Source organism: Prosopis cineraria, unplaced genomic scaffold, assembly GCF_029017545.1.
Source record: "Prosopis cineraria cultivar Desert tree isolate PC_DT_omini unplaced genomic scaffold, ASM2901754v1 PC5, whole genome shotgun sequence".
Classification (NCBI taxonomy): Eukaryota; Viridiplantae; Streptophyta; class Magnoliopsida; order Fabales; family Fabaceae; genus Prosopis; species Prosopis cineraria.
Genome location: NW_026555336.1, coordinates 33,818,751 through 33,841,714, shown reverse-complemented (window position 1 = coordinate 33,841,714; position 22,964 = coordinate 33,818,751). Strand labels below are relative to the sequence as shown.

General features: G+C 33.6%; 2 protein-coding genes across 6 annotated transcripts; both read left to right on the top strand.

The window, feature by feature from the left end:
- Nucleotides 1–662: 662 nt before the first annotated feature.
- On the top strand, nt 663–1,904 carry LOC129310855 (uncharacterized). Its single transcript, XM_054952762.1, has one exon. The coding sequence runs from the start codon at nt 663–665 to the stop codon at nt 1,902–1,904; it is 1,242 nt and encodes a 413-aa protein (XP_054808737.1).
- Nucleotides 1,905–10,015: 8,111 nt separating this feature from the next.
- Nucleotides 10,016–15,978, top strand: LOC129310398 (uncharacterized). Of its 5 annotated transcripts, none has more exons than XM_054952226.1 (10): nt 10,016–10,139; nt 10,403–10,525; nt 11,092–11,289; nt 11,541–11,619; nt 12,515–12,660; nt 12,791–12,841; nt 13,160–13,273; nt 14,098–14,229; nt 15,428–15,541; nt 15,640–15,978. In XM_054952226.1, the coding sequence occupies exons 1-10, from the start codon at nt 10,086–10,088 to the stop codon at nt 15,688–15,690; spliced, it is 1,062 nt and encodes a 353-aa protein (XP_054808201.1). In that variant the 5' UTR covers nt 10,016–10,085; the 3' UTR covers nt 15,691–15,978. The 5 variants fall into 5 exon arrangements, with proteins under 5 accessions (XP_054808201.1, XP_054808200.1, XP_054808203.1 ...); XM_054952225.1 differs by having other exon boundaries at nt 12,791–12,853; XM_054952228.1 differs by lacking the exon at nt 11,541–11,619 and having other exon boundaries at nt 12,565–12,660; nt 12,791–12,853.
- The last annotated feature ends 6,986 nt before the right edge of the window (nt 15,979–22,964 follow it).

The window sequence follows — 22,964 nt, the reverse complement described above, 5'->3', positions numbered from 1 at the left end:
ATATTCTGAATTCCCACATCATTATGTCTATGAAAGGAATAAAAGAGCTTGGAAAGAAAGAAAAAGAGGTTTTGCAGTAGGTAGAATAACTCACGTGTCACCATCATCAGGAGAACTTTACTTCCTTAGAATACTATTGACAAAAGTCAAGGGCCCTACTTCATTTGATGATATTAAGACGGTTAATGGTGTTATATATCCAACCTTCAAAGATGCTTGCTTTGCACTAGGTTTATTGGATGATGATAGGGAGTACATCAATGCAATTAGGGAGGCTTCAGTTTGGGCTTCGGGAGTTCAGTTGAGAAGGATGTTTGTCACTATGCTACTTTGCTCATGCTTGAGTCGGCCGGATTTTGTATGGAGTAATACTTCTGAGATATTGTCTGAAGATTTATTATACATCCCACGAAATGATCCAACCTTGTCAGGTAAATTGCAAATCTAAATAATCTTTTATTATTTGCATTGTCAACATAAGTTAATGCTTATAATTGACCTTATTAATTATTGTAGATATTAATGTGCCACTGGTTGCAAAGGAAGAAGCTGCACTTCGTGAGATTGATTCATTTCTTCATAGTAATGGCAAGTCATTGCAAGATTTTTCGTCACTTCCATTGCCAGTAGCAACATCAAACTTTGATGTCACAAATCATCTAATGCTACAGGAATTAAACTATGATCGTCAAGCCTTGGGTATAGAAGCTACAAAGTTGGTAAAATCTCTTAACTCTGAGCAAAAACATGTCTTTGACAATGTCATGTCATCAGTTTACTCCCCCTATGGTGGTTTTTTCTTTGTCTATGGTTACGGGGGAACTGGAAAGACTTTCTTATGGAATGCTTTGTCTTCATCACTTCGTGCGAAAGGAGAGATTGTCCTAACTGTTGCATCAAGTGGCATTGCTGCTACTTTATTGCCTTCTGGAAGGACAGCGCATTCCAGGTTTGCCATTCCTATCCAAATAACAGAGGATTCTGTTTGTTGTATTAAACAAAACTCTCCCTTGGCACGTTTAATTCAATGCACTAGATTGATTATTTGGGATGAGGCACTAATGGTTCAACGGTATTGCATAGAAGCTTTTGATAGGACATTAAAGGATATTATGCATTCAAATGATACTTTTGGTGGAAAGTGTATTCTTATGGGTGGCGATTTCCGTCAAATACTTCCTGTCATACCTAAAGGAACAAGAGCAACCATTGTTAATGCATGTATTAGTTCTTCACCTTTATGGGATCATTGCAAAATATATAAACTAACAAGGAATATGCGGTTATCATCATCTTCTATGAATACCGATAGCAATGCTTTGGAAAAATTTAGCAAGTGGTTGTTAGACGTAGGTGATGGGAAACTGGGACAACCACATGATGGTACAACAAATATTGATATTCCTCACAATTTGCTTATCTGTAATTCAAAAGATCCTATGAATGCCATCGTGTCTTCCACTTATCCAAATTTACTTATCAATTTTGAAGACATAGCATACTTTAACGATAGAGCAATTTTAGCTCCAACTATTGAAAGTGTGAGTGAAGTTAATAACTATATGTGTTCGTTGCTACCTGGTGAAGCAATGGAATATTTTAGTTCTGACTCTGTATGCAAGTCTACAGAAGACAACGATTCATTTGATGATTTGTATACAACTGAGTTTCTCAACACAATTAATTGCTCTGGATTACCACCACATATTCTTTCTTTGAAGGTTGGAGCACCTATAATGCTATTGAGGAATATTGACCAAGCGTCTAGTCTATGCAATGGTACACGGTTGCGCATTACTCGGCTAGGGAAAAATGTTATTGAGGGCATAACATTGAATGGTTCAAGGCAACATCAAAAAGTTTTAATTTATAGGATGGACATGAATCCATCAGAAAGTAGATAGCCATTTCGCATGCGACGAAGACAATTCCCAGTGATTCTATCATTTGCAATGACTATAAATAAATCCCAAGGTCAATCATTGCGTCATGTTGGGTTTTACCTAACTAAACCAGTTTTCACTCATGGACAATTATATGTGGCATTGTCAAGGGTAAAAAGCATTGATGGACTCAAGATTTTATTACATGATGAAGAAAAGGTTGGATCAACAACAACAAAAAATGTGGTGTATACAGAAAGCTTTAAAAACTTGGGAGATTAGACCTTATCATGTTTCCAAAAGCTATGGATTTATAATGTATGTATTATACAATTGTTTATCATTTTGCCATTTGAATTTTCATTGTTGCTTGTCGTTGAAGACATTATCTTTTATGAAAGTATTTTTACAATAATGTTTGGCTTATTATTTGCTTCCCGTGCATCGCACGGGGTAGTAAATGCTAGTTAATTTTTATATATATTATATTTATCTTTATAAAATCTTCAAAATAGAAAGAAAAAATTACTCTAAGATCTCTTATAAGGATTTTAATATCAAGAGGTTTTATAAAATGCAAAAAATACTTCTAAATTTCAAATCTTGTGAAATTATAATTTGACAAAAGAAAATAATAATTTGATAAAAAAATAACAATTTAAGTATGAGTTTAATATTAAATTATTATTTTTTAAATTATAAATATATAAAATTTAAAAATTAAAAATATTTTATATATTTCATAAAATTTTAAGGTAATTGAAATCACTTCTCAAAAACATTTTCAAATGAAAATCAAAAGTTAATATGAAAGTGACAATCATTGGCGCACAAACTTTGGCATCACTTTGTGATTAAAAGAGTAGGAAAACATCTAAGCCTATTTCGCTACACGGCGCAATCGACGGTCAAGACAAAAAGGCTATCGGGATGGTGATTTTGCTACAGAAAAGGGTGTTCATGATATGGAATAAAATCGAAACATCTTTATCTCATGTTTTATTTTGAAAAAATAAGATTGAATTTTTATCATGCATTTTGTAGGAATTGGAATAGAATCAAGACATTTCGCTATCCTAATAAATTAAATAATATGAAAGAAAGGTCTAGATAATAATATTTATTAAAATTTTAAATCATATAATTTATTAAGTTTAAAATTAAAACAACACGTCATCACAATAATTTAAAATTAATTATTGAATTACATTAATTACAACTGCAAGTATATAACACATTATAATAGCAATTATAAGTAATATTTAAACTATAAGAGCAATAATAAAAGATAAGTCAGGCACAATATCAAGTCATTATTTTTTTTCTTTAATTAAAATATGCTAAACTAATTACTCTTTTAAAAATAGAGAAAAAAATGCAATATAAACAAAAGTTATTAAATAGATAGATATAAGAATAAATTATATTAATATATTTATTATATTACAAAGAAATATATTACTATGTACTGCTTACTCGGTATCATTAAAATTATTAATAATAAAAACTTAGTTTTAAATAAGATTTTTGTAATTGATATAATTGATGTATATTTTCAAACTAAAAAATAATAATATATATGCATATATAATATTCGGGATAGGACAGGACGTCCTAAGGGTAATCTCATGTCCCATCCTTAACTCCTTTCTCATTCCATCCCATAAAATCTTGTCTCGATATGATTGGGATAGAATCGGGTCAATCAGAATAGGTACAAGTTGAACGCCCCTGATGCACGGTGTAATCCATGATCAAGACAAGAACTCCATTATTTTTAAAAAAATTATTCCACCCAAGCTAGCTAGCATAGGACCTCAAGTGGATGAGAAATTTTTTTTTAAGAAAAATAATTGAAGAGCATTTTAATTTTTTTAAATTTAATTTTAATTTAATCCAATATGATTTAAAAATTATTTGATCCCCATTAGAAATAAAGCAATTAAAAAGGACTACCAATGTAGTGAAGACATGAGTAAGAAAAAGAGAGAGTGATTGGTGATCAACAGAGGTAACGGGTGGTAAAGGGAAGGGCGATAATCCTGGAGGTGGAATCAATGAAAGAAAGGGCAACTTTGTTTTTTCCAATACGAGTACTAATATAACATGTAAAAGTGGGAAGGAGGATATAGTTGATGATGACTTGAACTTAGAAGAAGATATCTTGTAGAGATTCTTTACTGAGTCTGAATTCTGTAAGATTTCTTTCTTCTAATGATAAGTCTGATAATATTATGCATGGTTGGAAGAGTTATCTTGAAAAGTTAAGGGTGCAAGAGGCTAATAAGAGAGCAGAAGGGAAGAGGAGTAAGGAAGAATTAGAGGAGGAGGATTTGACTGATGATTAGGGTTCCATGATGAGCCTAGAGTTGAAGATTCTTGAACAAGCCTATCTTGCCTGGAGTAAGCCCTAGTTAAATTCCCTTATTGCGAAACTATTGGGACATAATATCCTATTAAGGTTTTTAAGACATAGGTTGACAAGAATGTGGCAGATCAAGGAGCCTATGCGTATTACACCACTAAGTAATAGATACTTCATTGTCTCCTTTTCTACTAAAGAAAGATAGCTGCTTAGATTCATGTCTTAGATTTGCATGTTGAATTATATAATATATAATTTTTTAGGATGATAGGGGATAAGGTTGGTACTACTTTAAAGGTTGATCAATCTACTTCTATTTTTGATAAGGGTGCCTTTGCTAGAATATATGTTGAACTCGACTTAAGCAAACTTCTTATGCCCAATTTCACTGTGTACACTGAAGAGTATAAAATTGCTTACGAAGGTCTTCATCTCTTCTGCTTGGTTATAGCCAATTTAAGCATCATATGAATGCTTGTCCCGAGAGAGCTCAAGTTTATAAGCAAGAAAATGGGAAGAATATAAGTTTAGTTGAAGAGAAACAGTAAATATCTAAGTTTATTAAGGTTATACAATCAAGGGATGGTCAAAATATGGTAGAGAATATGTCAAAGAAGCCAGGAGAGACAGAAGTAACTCCTGCAGTGGGTTAGAATGGTGAAGGTACATCGAAGACATTAGCTTGTGGAAAACACAGTCCTGACGTAATTGTTAAATGCGATTTTTTCAAGATGCTGAAATTAAAGCCAAAGGGAGCTGCAAATACTTTGATTAAGGGGAAGGAGATGAAGAAGTCTTATGTTATGCCAAGAAAATGGGGATTTGGAGAGTAAGGAGGTAAAGCAAATAATAAATACGCTACTATGCAAGGAAAGAAATATGAGGAGTAGTGTCAATTTGGCAAGGAAATCTTAAATAAGAAATTAGAGTAGATCCCGATGGAGGGAAAGAGAAAAGCCCCTTTGAAGGTTAAAGGAAAAACTAAAGAAAATATAGCACCTGGTATAAGCCGAAATGAGCCCAATTTTGTCTGTCCAAACTTATTTTCTATTTTTAGAAATAATGGTAAAGGCACGTCTGGTGGGGCCACTCCTCAAAAGGCTAATAGGCCAGGTTGTTTGGAATTGAATGCTGTTGGGTATATGAATGACATGGGCCAAGATGCAAGTGGGTACTATACCGTGAATCAGCTAACAGCTAGTGCTAGGTTAATTCCTCAAGAGCTGGATGCCGTGATTAAAATGGATATCACACTTTTGTAAAGGTATTAGATCGGGCTTGCAAGCGCATTCTTCTTAATTTGTTTTTTTAATAAATTTTATGCTTTAGAATTCTAGAGATACTGGGTAACGAATTGAAGTGTAGATATAAGGTGGAACTTTTTGGCTATAGTAGAGACTCATTCTAGTAGTCTGAATGCTTATAATATTGCCAAGTCTCTTGTTTTTTAAAATTTTTACATTGTTGATGTAAGAGGATATAGTGGAGGTCTTTAGCTCTTGTAGGATGATTTAGAGTGAAAAGTTGAGATTCTTAATAATCATGCTCAATATATTCGTTTCAAGGTCAAGAGGAGCAGTATGAGCTGCTATGGCATGGCTATATATGCAAGCTTGAATGTAGTTAACAGAAATCTTCTTTGGAATGAACAAAGGTATATTAACCTAAACATTAATAGCCCCTGGTTCATAGGAGGGGACTTTAATTGTACTTTGTCTAGCTATGAAAGGCGATCTCTATCTTAAAATCCTGCTATTGCTGATCGAAATTTTTGCTTGTTAGTAGATGAGTTGGAGTTAATTGATATGGAGTATAAAGGGTCGTTGTTTACTTGGCATAGAACTAGGTGTAAGGGTAATTGATTGTGTACTCATGAATGAGGACAGTAGCTATAGATTTTCAAATGCATCTATTTTCAGTTTACCATATTGCAAATTTGATCACAAGCTTATTATTTTGAGGATGTATGAAGATGCTATCTCATATCCTTCACGACCTAAGCTATTTAGATTTCTTGCTTCTTAGGTCCTTCATAATGAGTTTGATTAATTGGTACATGAGAACTGTAATAATCATGCTAACTAGAATGACAATACAAGTTCTTTTATTGAGGTTGTTATGAAATGGAAGGATGAAGTTTTTGGGCATCTAAAAAAAGAAAAAGTTATTGATTCATAGGCTTGAAGGTCTTTCTAAAACGGACCAGCCCTATTTTAATGCACCTACGAGAGAGGAGCTGTAACACAGACTTTGGCTTAATCTTGAGGAGATTCTTATGCAAGAAAGCCTCCTTTGGGCATAAAAAGCTAAGTATGATTGGTTTTTTCTAGTGATAAAAATACTAGATATTTTCATGCTAAAGCCAATGCTCGAAGAAAGGTGAATATAATTGAAGCTCTTATGAAGGAAGATGGTAGTTAGGAATATGAAACTGAAGGGATTACTTAGATTGCTAAAAGCTTCTTCTCTAACATTTTAAAGGATGATAGGGGTCAAAGACATTCTGTTTAGTCTTCTCATTCTTTTCTTGAGGTTAGTAATGTTCAGATAAACTGATTATCTAGAATGTTGTTGAGAAGATTTGTAGAGCTTTATTTGATACAAGGCCACTGAAGTCTTCTGGTATAGATAGGATGAATGCTCTATTCTTCCAAAACCTATGAAAATTAATTAAGACTTCTATAATCTCTATGGTGCAGAGTAGTTTTAGATATCCCTCTTTAATGAGGGACCTTAATGGTACATTTATTCTGCTTATTCCTAAGAAAGAGAACCTGAGAACTATTTGTGATTTTTGACCTAAAAGTTTGTGCAATGTGGTTTATAAAATTATAATGAAAGTGATATCTAATTGAATAATATGGATTTTGCCTTCTATCATTGCTCCTAACTAATGTAGTTTCGTGCCTGGAAGGGAGAGATTTGATAATATTATTGTTACATAAGAGGTAATTCACTTAATAAGGAACATGAAAGGAAAGAGACATTTTATGGCCATAAAGATAGATCTTGAAAAGGCTTATGATCGTATTAAATAGGATTTTGTTCGGGATTGTCTAGTCAAATTAAAATTGCCAATTGAATTGGTTGATATTATTTACAGATGCCTAGACACTTCCAGTATGCAAATTCTTTGAAATGGTCACGGGATTGAGGAATTCTTGCCTACTTGGGGGCTTCGATAAGGTGATCCTATATCTCCTTATCTTTTTGTGATTTGTATTAAGAAGTTGGCTTATATGATACAGGATCAAATTCATAAGGGTTCTTGGCAGCCAATTAGACTTACCAAATTGGGACCTGCTTTGTCACACCTATATTTTACTAACGATCTTGTGATTTTTATGGAAGCTTTTATTGAGCAAGTGTAAGTTATTAAGAATTGCCTTTCTTAGTTTTGTATGTTTTCGGGTCAAAAAGTTAATCAAGCAAAGACTCGAGTCTTCTACTTTGCTAATGTGTCTCATACCAGGAGGAATCAACTATCTGACCTTCTGGGGTTTTCTAGTATAGCTGACCTTAGAAAATATCTTAGGGTCCTTGTACATCATAAATGTGTTACAAAAGGCTACTTATGGGTATGTGGTGGATACGGTTAAGAGTAGACTTAATAATTGGAAGATTTCCAATCTTTCTTTAGTGGGACGGAATACTTTGATCAAGTCTGGGTTGTCTACTATTCCCCAATATCCTATACAAATAGCCTTGCTTCCCACTATGATTTATGATGAAGTGGAGAAGCTTTTTAGATCATTTATATGGGTTTTCCTAGGAGAAAAGGAAGATTCACTTAGTGGCTTGGGATAAGGTTTGCCAAAATAAGGATAAAGGTGGTTTGGGTATCAAATCTCTTACTATGCAAAATCAGACTTTCTTGATAAAGAAAGGGTGGGAGCTTATTCATAAAAAAGAATCTCTTTAGACTAGAGTTGTATATACCGAATATAAATATGGGGATGATTTGTTACCAAAAATTGAAAGGAAACAACCTAGGTCAAGGATTTGGAATGGTATTAAGAAGACTTGGGATTTATTAGAAACAGGCCTTTAGCAATTTACTCTTCCTAATAGGCAAACTTCTATCCATTGGAGACCAAAAAAGAATAGGTACTTTACCATCAAGTCGCCTTATGAGTTATGTCATGATGATGACATTATTCCTTCACAATTGTATAAAAAATTATAGAAATTGAAGGTTCCTTTTTAGTGTAAGTCCTTCCTGTGGTTAACTATTCAAGATAGATTGTTGATTAATGAAGTGCAATGAAATTGAGGTATGTGTGTTGATGCTAATTGCTCTAGATGTGCTTATGAATGTGAAAATATTTTACATGTTTTTTTAAGATTGTGCCTTATTGAAAGAAATCTAGATTAGGAATGTTCGACCTAAACATCTTGAGAAATTTTTTACTCTAAATGCATCGAATTGGTTCAAATGGAATCTGAGCTCTAATGTGGGAAGGAATGTTGATACTTAGATTGAATGATTCTCTGTTGTTTGCTGGCTTTTATGGAAGAGACGTCATGAATTTGTTTTTCAAGGGAAGGATATAGATATTGCCAACATTGTGGCATATGCTAGAGGTATTAGATGTATGAGTTTGAGTCATAGTAAGCTTGGTGTGCATAATCTTGGTAGGCAAGGAGTATCTTAAAGTCTTCCTGTATTAAATCGAGAATTTGATAGCTTTAGTATCTTTGTTGACGGTGCCTACACGATAAGCACAAGATTAGTGGGGTGTGGAGGTATAGTCAAGGATGGGAATGATGTTTTGAAAGGTGGCTTACTTGTTAGGCTTCATAAAAGGGATGCGCTTTTTGCTAAGCTACAGGCATGTGTTATAGGCTTAAAGTTTGCATGGGATAAGGGAATTCGAGTTGGTATTTTGTTTTTTGATTGCTTTAAAGCAGTCAACCTTCTTCTAGGAGGTGATATAGATTACGATGAATATGCATCGGTGATAAAAGAAGCAGGTGAGTTGCTGCAAAGGGATTTGAGGATAAAGGTTATTCTTATTCCTAGAGTTAGAAACCATGAAGTTGATAGGCGTGCAAAGAAAGCATTGAATACTTCACTCAGCTTCCAGAATCTTTAAGTTGAAGACCTCTATGGAGATGTTCTTTTTAAACCTCCTTAGTTCTCTATTCTCGTTCTACTTTATTTTGTGTTGTTTTGCTTTTTTTTTTCCTTCCCTTTTATTAAAAAAGAAAGAAATAAAGCAGCTGCAACAATATTATATTGAAATTCTTTTAAAAGACACATCTTTTATTAACAAAATTCCTCAACAACCTACCCTATTTTGTGAAATTTTTTTTTTCTTTTTTAACCAAACTAATTAAAATTTTCTTTTTTTTTATTTTTCTCCTTTCCATTTCACTTCAACCAAGCACAATGTAAGGAGACAGAAGCAAGAAGGCGTGAGGCTATTGAGGAAGTAAACGCTAAAAATTCAATTTAAAGTTGCAAAAAAAGAAATTAAGATTGAGAATTTGAAATGAACCATATATAATCAAGTTAAAATTAAACCAATCAAGTTACAAAAATAATGCGAATAGATATGTATTTTATTGTTTACATAATTATTTTCGTTCAAAAAATTGAAGAATTTTTTTATTTATAATTATAATCATTTTTTATGTTATATTTTATTCCATTTTGTTTGCCAAATGATGTGGGATTTTTAAAATAAACAAGCCAGCCAAAAAGCAAAGCAAATGACAAAACGGAGTCGCATCATGTCATAATCAACTTAAAAACCCACCCAAGTCTGGTGGGGCGACTATTTGCAGACATTTGCAGTGCAGTGCGGTGGCGCCCCGCGGGAACTGAAAGAACCATGGCTACGGAGCTCGAGGAGCTTATAGGCTTCCTGTCTTCTCCGTCACCTCAAGTAAAGTTTCTTACTCTCTCGTTTTGTTTCTTTTCCATGAAATTGTCGGGAAATTATATTCGGAGTTCTACGAGCTTCTTTTAGGAACATTAACATTAAACAATTTTCATGTTCTTACTTATTAAAAATTTAGTTCCTGCAAAATCAATCGCGTGATAACAGTTTGGATATAGTACTAATGTATGACGGGACTCTTCTTTTTTAAAAAATAAATAAACAAATTAAGCATCGAATAATAGTGAAGCGTGTTGTTTGTCTCACAGATAACGAAGGTTGCTGTTGATATAGTTCGTGGACTAACTGGCTCTGATGATGGCTTGCAATCCTTGGCCAAATATGCAAAGACAGTGCTACCATCATTATCTCAACTCCTAGCTGGTCCGAAGGTGCTTTTGAAATCTAGAGAGTCAATTTTACATTTATTGTTCTTAAGTTTTTCGGTGTCTCCAAATCTGGATGCAAAAGAATGAATAACTCAAACTGTTTCTTTAGACCCAAAAAACTTAATTAAAGGTGCGCTTGGTTTGAGGCGAGGCGAGGGAGTTGATATTACTTTATTTGGTTTAGGAGGAGAGAGGAGGAGAGGAAAAATAATTATATATGAATAATTTTATTCTCGTTTTATTAGTGTTGAGATGCTTGGGAAGTGTATCTGTATCTTTTGAATTGCATACTGGTCAAGGTGTAACAAATTTTACCCCTCCCCTCCCAATCCCCCCAAAAAATTTCCCCTCCCCTCCAACCAAACACCCCTCCTAAATGTTTATCCAAATCATGAATTTTGTGGTGTTTCAAGATTGTTCATCTAGTCCCAGAATGAAGGAAAAAAAAAATTCAGAAAACTAAACTTTTGGGAAATATTAATGTTATGATCCATGAGCAAATTCACAATTTGGGGTAGCATTTATTCAAGACGTAGTTATGGATCAAAAGAGCTGCTATGCCCTTCCAGGAGGTTTCTGAACCTGCAGCTGAAGCCCTTGTTAATCTATCTCAAAACTCAAATCTAGCAGCCGAGATGGTTCATTTGGGAATGATCAAAACTGCAATGGATGTTTTATGCAAGCCAGAGTGTACCATTACACGCTTGCTTGTCATGCTTTTGGTGAATCTTACGCAACTGGATGCTGGCAGCACTTACTTGCTCCAGGTGTGTTTTATGTTACTCTGTGATGATTAGGTATTTTTGTAATTTAGCTTTCTTTAAATTTATTTTTTCAATTTGTGAATGTCATCCGTGCATGAGGTGACATCTGAAAATGTTTTGGAGTTTTACTATATTATTATAATTGATGAAATGGCTACTACTGTCATCATACAGAATATGGCATTGGTATCGTTTTTTTTCCTTTTTATTTATTTTATGGAAATATCAATTATTGATTCTTGTCGGGTTGTCAGACTGATGATGATAAGATGCATGGACTATATGTGATGAAGCTTGTCAGATCATTTTGTAGAACTACCCATGAAGGTCATGGTGCGTCCATCCAAGCTCAATGTGACTTCTGCAGAATTAATACAAAATTCTTTTGTCCAGATTTTTTTAAATTTATTTGGTCAATTGCTTAAATAGTTGTAAAATAATTAAAAAAAAAAAATAAAACCCCGTGGCTTGTAATGCACTTCTTCACTTATTCTCTAAACATAATGGTTGCTTGATCATAATTTAATCCACTGTCTAGAATCCATACTCACACTGAAAGTTTTTCTTTCCCTTCATGTTTGCATGGATTGATGATGATATGATAGAGTTTCAAAAGAAAGTGCAAAAATAAAGAGATTATCGGAGGATCAACTAAAGAATCCTAACACTGAATTTACTATTAATGAAAGGCAGACAATCTCCAAATTGCAAGTGATAAACATCAACATCAAAGGCTAATTCTCCTAGGTTACGTCTATAAATAGAAATAAAAAAATAACTACTTCCCTACCCATTAGCAGGGAGTAGTTTCATGCCATAGATCGATCACACCTATTGTACGCTGTGACTGTGCACAATTAACTCAACTTCCTAATTCCTAATTAACAACCTCCAACTTATTGCCCACTCTTCTGCCCTTTTGGATATCTTCACATGTTTGTGCCTTCTTAAATCGTTACATAGGGACTGCTAACGTGGTGATATCCTATCATGATTTCAACCAATTTTCTAGACTAGTAGCATTCTGAACAGACAAAATAATATGCTGGAGAGTCCAGTGTGAAGGCTAAGGTTTCTTCTCAAAGGTGTTCAATAGTTAGATATAAGAAAACTTTTGGCTTTTGTGTTCTTGAAATTTTCTGTGCTTTGTAGTTGGCTTTTGTGATTATTCATAATTTTTAACAAATCATTGCTCTGGTTCAGTGATTTCCCCCCTAATTTGTAATAGATGGTCCTTTTGAGCATGTTGGGTCAATACTTGTTAATATCTCAAAGCAGCAAGCAGGAAGGAAGCTTCTGCTTGATCCAAGGAGGGGGCTCTTGAAGCAGATAATTAGACAATTTGACTCAAACAGCTCATTGAGAAAGAAAGGGGTATTTACAATGACTTACATTTATGTTTTTCAATCTCATGCAGTGTTTGAATAGCTTGATATTAGTTCTTGAGTAGTATAAAGCAGTATACTATTTTCCATTTACTCTATTTTTATACATGCTCTTGAAGGAAGTGGCAAGTCAATTGGAGAGGCTGCTACGTCATTTTGATATGTCAATGGTCCGATGCTCTGTTAGTCATATAAACTCATTTACTTTTGCTGCTGTTGAGCATTGCATCCATAACTGGAGCTTATGGCTTTAAACCTAGGAATTTTTTAACTGTGTGAATGGAACTGAATTGATTCATGCTTTTGACCGGCTCATGTTGAATTATGAATTATCTCTTGATAGATTGTTGTATTGTAATCATGCTTTCTCCATAAATGCTGTATTGTTTGTTGTGATTACTTTAAATTACTAAAAGTCAGTGGTTGACCAAACTTGGGCAGAACTTTCAGCTCATCTGATATAGTTGTTATGTTTGATTGCTTTGCAGGTATTTGGGACTTTACGCAACTGTTGTTTTGAAGCTGAAAATCAACTACAGAATTTGCTTTTGATATCTGAGTTTCTCTGGCCAGCATTACTGCTTCCAGTTGCTGGCCATAAGGTTACATGATCTACCTTCTTTGACCCCAAATTTTTGGCATTTCTGATTATTGTCAAATAAGATTCCTTCCTACCGAGCGAAACGATTTTTAACTGCTTTAAAAAATGAGCCCAATTCATTAATTTTTCTAGAACGGAAATAATCTTCTCCATGGTCCTGTAATTTGTTGTATGAATTCCCTTCTGAAAGGCATGAAAGAGCTCAATCTTCTGTGCATCTAGTGTTGTCATTGCTGTGTAGAATGATAATATGTTTAACAGAGTAAAGAAAAAAGAAGAGAATACTTTATACAGAATCTTGTCATAGTAAAGTATAAATTTCCTAAATCATATAGAAAATATTCATTTAAAGGGTGCCAGCTTTTGTTGCGAACTTGCAATCAGTTTCAAGTGGTCTTTGTCAGTGTTCATATCCATGCCCCCCCGCCCCAAAATTTTGTTTTTCTGCATTATTTTTTTCATGTTTTGATCATTTCTTACCTTGTCATCTATTGTTTAGTTGGCATTTCTGAACAGAGGAAACATAATCACTAATCCCTGTAGTTTTAACATGTTTTGCTTTTAATCCCTGTAATTTGTTTTCAGTATTTTTAGTCATTTAATTCCTGTAATTTAACATTGTTGGAGAGTTCAGGAACAAACATCACCCAATTTTGCTAAAACTACAAGGACTGATGACACTGGAAAAAAAAACTACAGAGACTAAAAGTAAAACCCAATGAAACTATAGAAACCAATAATAGTGTTTTCCCTTCTGAATGTTTATTATATGGACATGGTTTATGTATCATACTCTCTTTCATTGACAAAGCAATTGTTTTGCAGTTATACAGTGAGCAAGACACATCAAAAATGCCACTTGAACTTGGTACTGCACTCTCAATTGAGCGCGAACCAGTTACTGATGCTGATATTCGTATTCAAGCATTGGAAGCCATATACTTGATTGTATTGCAGGTAAATTTAAAAAAGAAAGAAAGAAAGAAAGAAACATGTCTCCAAATCTATGCTTGAACACTATTGGTACTGAACAGATTTGAATCTTTGTACCCTGTCCATTTGAAAGTAGGAAGGAAAAATCTTTTGCTGTACCCTCTTTTGCTGTAACAGGTGAATATTTGATGTAGAACGGGAGGGGGAAGGGGGAAGGGGGAAGAGAGAGAGAGAGAGAGAGAGAAGAGAAGGGACGAGAGGAGGGAGCGACAAAAAGAGAGGAGGTAGAAACCAGACGGATAGAGGGTGAAGAAAAGAAACTCGAGGGAGAGAGGGAATACTCAAATTTTAATGTTATTCAATTCATAATCAAAGGCCTACAGAATAAGAAATGTTAAGGCCTACTTATAAAGCCTTAATCCTAACCCTAGAATTAATTGCAAATTTTCTAGAATAATCTAAAAATCTAAAAAATTACATTTTATTGGAAAGATTACTGAAATAAAGGAAAGATAACAGATATTTTCCGAATCTTGAATTTTCTTCAAATCTCCCATTAATTGCCAATCTTCAAATATTATTCTTCTTTCTTTTCTTCATTTCATCAATATTTCTATCATATGTTTAGAGCTAGTATGTTATTGAACCTAAGTATTTTGTATAATTCATCATGAAAAAATGTCTCTTCCTTCCTCTTGGTCAGGGTTGAGTGAGGGGATTTAGAAGTTGTATGTTAAACAGTTTGCATAGCTGTAGATGATCCTAGAGAAGCCATTCAAAAGCAAAATGGAAGTAGAGAACTAGAGATATCAGATACATCGTGCATTGCCCCACAGCATAGTAATAGAGGAGAGAGATAGAGTTTCTAAAGCTACTGTGAGGTTGCGTAAAATTAAGATGTCGAAGACAACCCTGATAGCAATCCTTTTAAAACTCTCATATTTGATTATTATTAATAATTATCCATTTTTAACTTAGCACTGTCATAGGAAACCCACTTAGTACTTGTGAATGCGTCTAATATGTTTCCATTTGATGATGTAGATTCGTGGTGTGTCATTGACAAACCATTCTAGTTTCTATTACCTGATAAACTAGCAAAAGATTACGTGACATTTTTCTCCCTTTCTGGGGGCTGCATCTACATGCATGCCTCTGATTGCCTTCAGAATGACCGAGTTTCCAAATTGAGCATCAAATTTACGCTGTTGTCATCTTGCAGGAGGCAGGTCGAAGAGCCTTTTGGTCTGTAAACGGACCGAGGATAATTCAAATTGGTTATGAAGATGAGCAAGATCCAAAAGTGATGGAAGCATACGAACAACTGGGATCCTTGGTAATGTCCCCAAATATTTCATAGTCTTTTTAACCTCATCGCCTTCTTCCTCTTACTGTGATTAGTACATATAATAACACTCTGAATCCGTGTGTCAGCTAATTCACAGCGGAGGAACAGAAGAACCATCCAGTGAGAGCGCAAAGTAGTGATACTTGGGTGTTATTCCTCTCGGCCTCCTAAATATCCCAGAAAGAAATCTGAACTGCAAACCAGCAAAAGATTATTCTAAGCCAAAATTTCCCTTTTTGATGCTTGAAATGCCACTTCTAGAGTTTAAACAGAATATGTGGCTTAGATGTTGTCCGAAATTATTATGCAAGCTTTAGATGCTGTGTTTTGCGTATGATTGGTCTTAGTCTTCATTTATGATGTATCAAGCATTGAGGATTTTCCTCGAACGACGCATGATTAGGAGCTCTGATTGCTGATGATTCTTTGATGGAGTGCATTTTTCATTAGTCTAACTATTTACCTTTGTACTGTTTTCTTGTCAGTGGAAACAGGGGGAAAATTCTAAATGTAACAAGTGTTTCACGGACAGAATAAATCTATGGGGAGTGCTTTCAAAACAATAAAACTAAGAAGGACCAATTTCCAAATTGAGAAAAACTACAGGTATAGAAAAGTCTGCGAAATGAATAAAATATTATTTAATTATTCGATTTGTGTGTGACCTTTATATCATGGAGTTAAAAATGCGTTAATTTAAAATATATTTAGAGGAAAAACTGAGCATATAAAAAGAGAAAAATATCAGTAAAGGGTCATTGGGGAAATTTATGTCGAGTAAGAATCATTTATTATTAAAATTTGAATAGATGTTTGTTGATTTAAATTAATTTTTTATCGACTAGTTATTAGGGTGTCAATAACTCATTTTAAATTAATAATAATTTATTTAAATTTATTTTTTATTTAAATTTTAATAACAATTAATTTTTAATTGATATAAATTTTTTTCAATGATTATTGATTGTTATTTTTTCTATAAAAAATTCATGACAAGTAAATTTAAATGGGTATATTAAAATATTACTTTTTAATAACGTGCAAGAAGTGTACATATATATTATTGAAGAGGTTCCCCCGTGCTTGCTTGTCTAGTAAAAGGTCTGTGAATATTGTATGCAATTATTTGGATCAATTAGCAAGAGGTCCTTTAGTAAGAAGTTTTGAGAATGTATCAATGTAAATGGTTAGGAGCCTCCATTCTCATGATACTTATCACCTCTCAATCCAAATTAGTCTAGGTCCTATTAAATTGTTAAAGCTTTTTTTTTTTGTCAAAGCCTTTTTTTATGGACCAACCAAGTCCTCAGAGCTTGAGTAAGGAAAGATCGAGATAGTAGATGCTCATGCACAGAGAGGGAGGGAGGGAGGGGCAGAGAGAGAGAGATTGGTGAATATGTATCAATGCTCTTTTGTTGGTGTTACTGACAAAATTAAGCGCATGTTTAAATATGAAAAAGTTTCTTAAACAAATAAATAATGTATTAAAAAAACAAGATGAGGATATTTATCATTTTTTATAATAATATTTTTTTTGAATAAAAGGCCACAGAGACACCATGTTAGATGACATTTTGTGTAATGTCAGCGAACAAAAGATTTCTACACCTAAGTGGTGGAGCGTAAAAAATGTGAACATTAAGATTGTAGATATAAGCCTGATGTGCCAACCAATCTGCATATTTGTTGGCCTTCCTATAAACGTAATCGAAGGTGACCGTTTAGTCTTTCAAAATAATATTTCTAATTTTGTTGATACTTGCAGTTAAAGGATGATTTATAAAGAACTCATTACGTATTAACGTGAGAGCTTTTATATAGTCAAAGTAAACATGAACTTTATCAATTTTTCAACCTAACAAATGCTTTATCCTTCCAAGATGCACAAAAGTTCAGCTCCTGTACATGGGAGATATCTAAGATACTTGGAGAAACTTTTGATTCAATTGCCATGTTCGTCTTGCATGAGTCCACAGCAAGAAGTAGCACCTTGATTATTGACAAACTATCTATATCAAGTCTAACACATCCATCTTTAGGGCATAACTATTTAACTTTTGATCTATCGCCCTTTTGACTTAGAAAGTTGATTTTTAATTGGATATATTGATTGTTGAGGATCTTTTGAATGCTAGTAAATGCAATGTCTCTATCAAGATTATCTTCAATGGAATAAATGTTTTTACATCTATCTTTTCAAATGTTCCAACACATGTAGGCAAACAGTTTCTGTTAAGGGATCTTTCTTAAATAAACATTACCTACATCATAATCTGTATTCTAAAGTATCCATTCATGAAGAAGGGGAGAAAAGAAAGTGTTATTAAGTGTAAATTTTTTAACTAATTTTATCCAAACCTTTCTAGAATTCTTGCAGTCTCTCAGGATATAAGCAGTAGAGTCTAAGGAGTTACAACTAAAGGAGCATGGCCTAGGACAGATATTGCCACCATTAGAGTAGGTGAATTTAGGTTGAAGATGATCCTAAGTTGCTTTCCAAGGAAAAGTCTTAATCTTCTTATATATTGGCCATTTTCAAATCTTAAACCCCATCTTAGAGTTGGGGATGTTGTAATGATTATCAATAGCCATATAAACAAATATGGTGGTGAAACTACCATTATTTGGAGGTCTCCAACAAATAATATCATTGTCAGCATTGGCATTAGGAGGTTGGACAACAATGATGTGATTAATGGCGTCCTGGTGTAGATATCTATGTAATTGATCAACTTTCCAACTAGTTAAAACAGAACAAAAATCAGAGACTTTTGTATGAAGAATAGAGTTTGCTTTAGGAGATGCATATTTAATGAGGGGTTCAAAAAGAAGGCACCATTTATCATGCTAGAAAGATATTTGGTCTTCCTTTGCTACCTTTCAACCTATGTGAGATATGAATTAGTCCTAAACTTTGTATATACTGGTCCATGTGTAAGAACAAGAGTTGGTTTTATGAACCATAAGGATGGTAGGGTTGTTGTATTTGTATTTATCACATAAGACATGAACCTAGAGACAATTAGGCTTCGTTATAATTTCCCAGCAAGCTTCATAATATAGGCCTTATTCTAGCTTTTAAACTTTTTGAAGCCAAGACCTCCATGATCTTTATCCTAGTGATATAGTCCCAAGATAATAGATGAGGCTTTTTAGTTTCATCGATTGAATCTCAAAGGAAGTTACGAGAGCAAGATTCCAAATCAGCAAGAACATTATCAGGTAAGAGCATGGTCTACATAGCATAGCTAGGAACTAAAGAGAGAACATATTTTATAAGAACAGCTTTCCTACCGGTGTTAAGAAAACAACTCTTCCAATTGGAAAGTCATGAATTAATTTGATCAATTAGTGGAGCAAATGTGAGTTTAGAAACTCTTTTATAAATAATAGGAATCCCAAGATATTTCCTAAGGTTGTTGATCAGGGGGATTCCTAGTTCTTCACTAAGCTAAATGACCCATTGATATTAACATTATTAGGCCAAAAATATGACAACTAGGCCTAGAAGCTTTGTAGAAATTAGTGAGACACCATTGGATAATCTTAGCTTGTTTAAGGGATGATTCTACAAAAAGAAATAAATCATTAGCAAAAAAATAAATATGAGATAGGAGGTCCATTTGTTGTAAGGCTAACGGGCTTCTAATCTTTTATATCAATGCTATTATAAATGCTATGACTTAAACATTCAATATAAAGAACAGAAAGATAAGGTGAAAAAGGATCTTCCTATCAAATGCCACGAGATGGAGTAAATTCATTAGTACATTTTCCATTTTAAAGGACTCTCATACGAGTGGAAGAGATGGCTGCCATGATGAGTTTTTTAAGTTTCTCACTAAATACGATGATATGAAGAGTATCATCAATAAAATTCTAAGAGAGTTTGTCAAAAGCTTTTTCAAGGTCTATCTTGAAAGCCATGAATCCCTTTTTCCCAATTTTATTTCCCATAGAGTGAATGATCTCTTGATTAATGTTGATATTATTACTACTTTGTTTTCCTTATTAGAAGCTATATTGGCTGTCTCTAATCAAATGATTCATACATTGTTATAGCGTGTTGGAGAATATCTTAATTATAATTTTGTAGCTCATATTGTAGAAAGATATCGGATGAAAATCCTTCATATGAGTTGGGTTATCAATTTTAAGGATAAGTGTGATGAAGGTGTTGTTGATTTTACTAATGAAAGTGGGTTCAATGAATATCCACTTGATAAGTTGGTTAATGCCATCTCTAAGATCGTTCTAATAGCATTGAATGAAGCTAGCATTGAGACTGTCAGGCCCAGGAGCTTTAAAAGCACCAATATCAAAAGAAGCATTTTTTATTTCTTCTTCAATAACTTCTTTATGGATAGACTACAATTGAATAAATGTTAGAGGTGGAAAACTTTTATTAGTTAACAACTTTGGCTTAGGTTGACCATCCTTGCTAAAGAGTTTTTCAAAGTAAGAGGCACTTTGGTTCTTAAGAGTGCAGTGATCACGGATCCAATTACCATATTTATCTTAAATTCATAATATCTAGTTTCTTTTTCTCCTGATGATGGCAGTTGTATGAAAGAATTTAGAATTCATGTCTCCCCATTTCAACCATTTGCATCTAGACTTTTGAAATCAGAAAAGTTTTTCTTGGAGAAGAGTTTTATTATAATTTTCTCAAAGAGACTTTTCAAGTTTCCTAAGGAAATAATTGTCTTTGAAATTCTTGTTACGATCAATTCCTTTAAATCTTCTTAAAATTCTTTTTTTGTTTGTTACGGTACTACCTATATAATTTTTATTCCATAAAGTCGCAGAGGTAGTGAATTTTGAAGCACCTTCTTTCCAGTCTTGATTGATCTAAGTTTGACTAATGATTAGAAGGAATCTTCAACCATCCAAGCAGCATGACATTTAAAAGGTTTTTCATGAAGTCTAGAATTAGCTAAATTCTTAAGTTGAATTCTAATTGGACGGTGGTCAAAGACATATTTAAGGAGATGGAAGGTATTCACTTGGTTGAATTTAAGTTTCCATTCAGTATTACAAAAGAACCAGTCAAATCTTTCCTTGATGTTATCTTTCTCTCAAGTAAATTTATCTCCAGTAAAGTTAAGTTTAAAGAGGTTAGAGGAATTGATGCATTATCTAAAAAGTTTCATAGACCTCTAATTATACCTGCTTTCACCACTATTGTCATCACAAGTGAGATAAGAGTTGAATTCACCTATAATGAGCAAGGATTAGTAATAGTAATAGCAAGATTATTGATAGTATTCTATAGTTGCTCCTAATTGTAAGGATTAGGATCACCATAGACACAAGAAAATGGATAGGATGTTTTCTTCGAGATATGATTGACTTTACAATAAAGAAGTTGAACGTTGGAATAGATATAATCAATGTTAACCTCATCATTATTCTAAAGCAACCAAATACCACCAGCATAACCAGTGATTTCAAGGCGAATCCAGTCAAAGAAACCAAGATTTTTAATAATATTATTAGTCTAGTACCACTAGCTCTAGTTTCAACAAGGATGAGAATTTAAATATTATACTTATTAGTTATATCTCTATTACGTGAGGGAAAGCTTTTAGTGCAAGTTCCTCTGCAATTCTAGCATATAATTTCCATAATTAAATAAATAAATTTGGAAAGAAGGAAAAGAACCTGATAACCATATTAATCGTTGGATTTAGAGCTTAGGTTATCACTGAACTCGTCATCTTTCAGGTCGTTATTTATTAGAGTGTATCCATAATCTTCAAAGAGGAGGTCATCTTCATCATTTGCCTCAATGAAATTTGTGTCCTCTATGTCTTCATCATTCGCTAGTAACATAATTGGATTATTAATTTCTATATGTTTCTCACTATTGAACTATGTCTCAGGGATGGTGCTTGGATCAAGAGAGATATTTTCTAGGTTAGATGGCTTATTCTAATCAGGATTTGTATAAGGAGTGGAGAAGAATTAGATGAAAATTATACATTCCTATTTAGAATTTTAGGCTTATTCCAAATTTTTAAATCAAGTGTAAAAGGAAGTCCAGGTTCCTTATCATCCATAGGCTTTATGTGAGTGTTTTCATTTATCGGTTGTTTGCTGGAGCCCAGTTCTCTTTTACTTCCTTTAACAACTGAGTATACATGCTTCTTAAACTTGGTTGTCGTGTTTTTGGGTTAAGACTCACTAATCCTCATGAAATCCTTATTCAATGTTTGCAGGCCTTGCCAGTCAAACCTAAGCCCAGATGCGTTGATTTTCTTTTTTCCATTGTTCACCATTTTAATGTCATTTCTAGTTGCCTCTACTTCTTCATTCTCATTCGTTCAGGATCTCTTTACTCCAGGTAACTCTTTTTTCCTCCAAACCTGTCTAGTAGTTTTCTCCATATCAGTTGCCATCTTTATAGATCTGATCAAGATTAACTAAGAGGTCAAATCAAGATTTGGTAGAGAAGTCCGTACCTCAGTTTAGGTGTTGTGAGCGATCTTTCTGGGTAAATTTTGTAACCATTGTAAACCTAAAAAATTGAGCAAGATTTAGCTATCGGACCTTCATCCACTCACCGTAATCTTCTATCGGTAAGGGCTGGTGTGTGTTTTTCGATGACCCTTTGTTAGTGGGATTTGTCTAGTTAGTCGAAACCTCTTGTTTTTCAATGTGGTTGTGTTGTTGATTTGCTTATGGATCCTAGCCTTTCTCCCTTACTTTTGCTTGATTGTTCTTGGGATTAAATGGACAAATATTCTTAGTATGTCCAATAACAGCCACATCTGAAGCAAATAAGATTTAGGCTTTTGTATTCAACGCTGTATAATTTGTCTCTAATGAGTAATATTGGGACTAGTTTCTCCTGTAAATCAATTTCAATACTAATCCTTGCAAATTTGCCTTGTTCAATTTTGCCTATGGCCTCCTTGTTCTAAGCTTTTGATAGAGTATTTGCATCCACTTTTAGTATTTTCCTAATGTAATTTCCCTTTCTCCAAAATATTTCTTTATCATAATATTGAATGGGAATGTTAGATAATCGAACCCATAATGCCACCTTACCCAAAGAGTTAGTATTAGGATTGAATTGAGGTGTCCATCTCTGAACAAGGATGCAGTGGTTGAAGATGGTCCAAGGACCACCGTTGAAGGTTTTTTCATAGGCTTTAGAATTTTTTGTTCGCACAATATAGAAATTATTGACTAAATCAATTAGCTCAAAATCTGTTAAGTTCCACAATCTGGCAAGTCTGGATTTGAGTGATTTAGGATGCAATTGAATACCCAAAGTATTTATAACCAAGGCATCCGTCCAGGAAGGCAGATGTTTTCTTGTCCGTGATATGAGATAGGCCTCATTGAAAATTGCTCCATTAATTTTTTAGTTGTTTCGGATGGAATCCATTCCTTATCTAGCTCA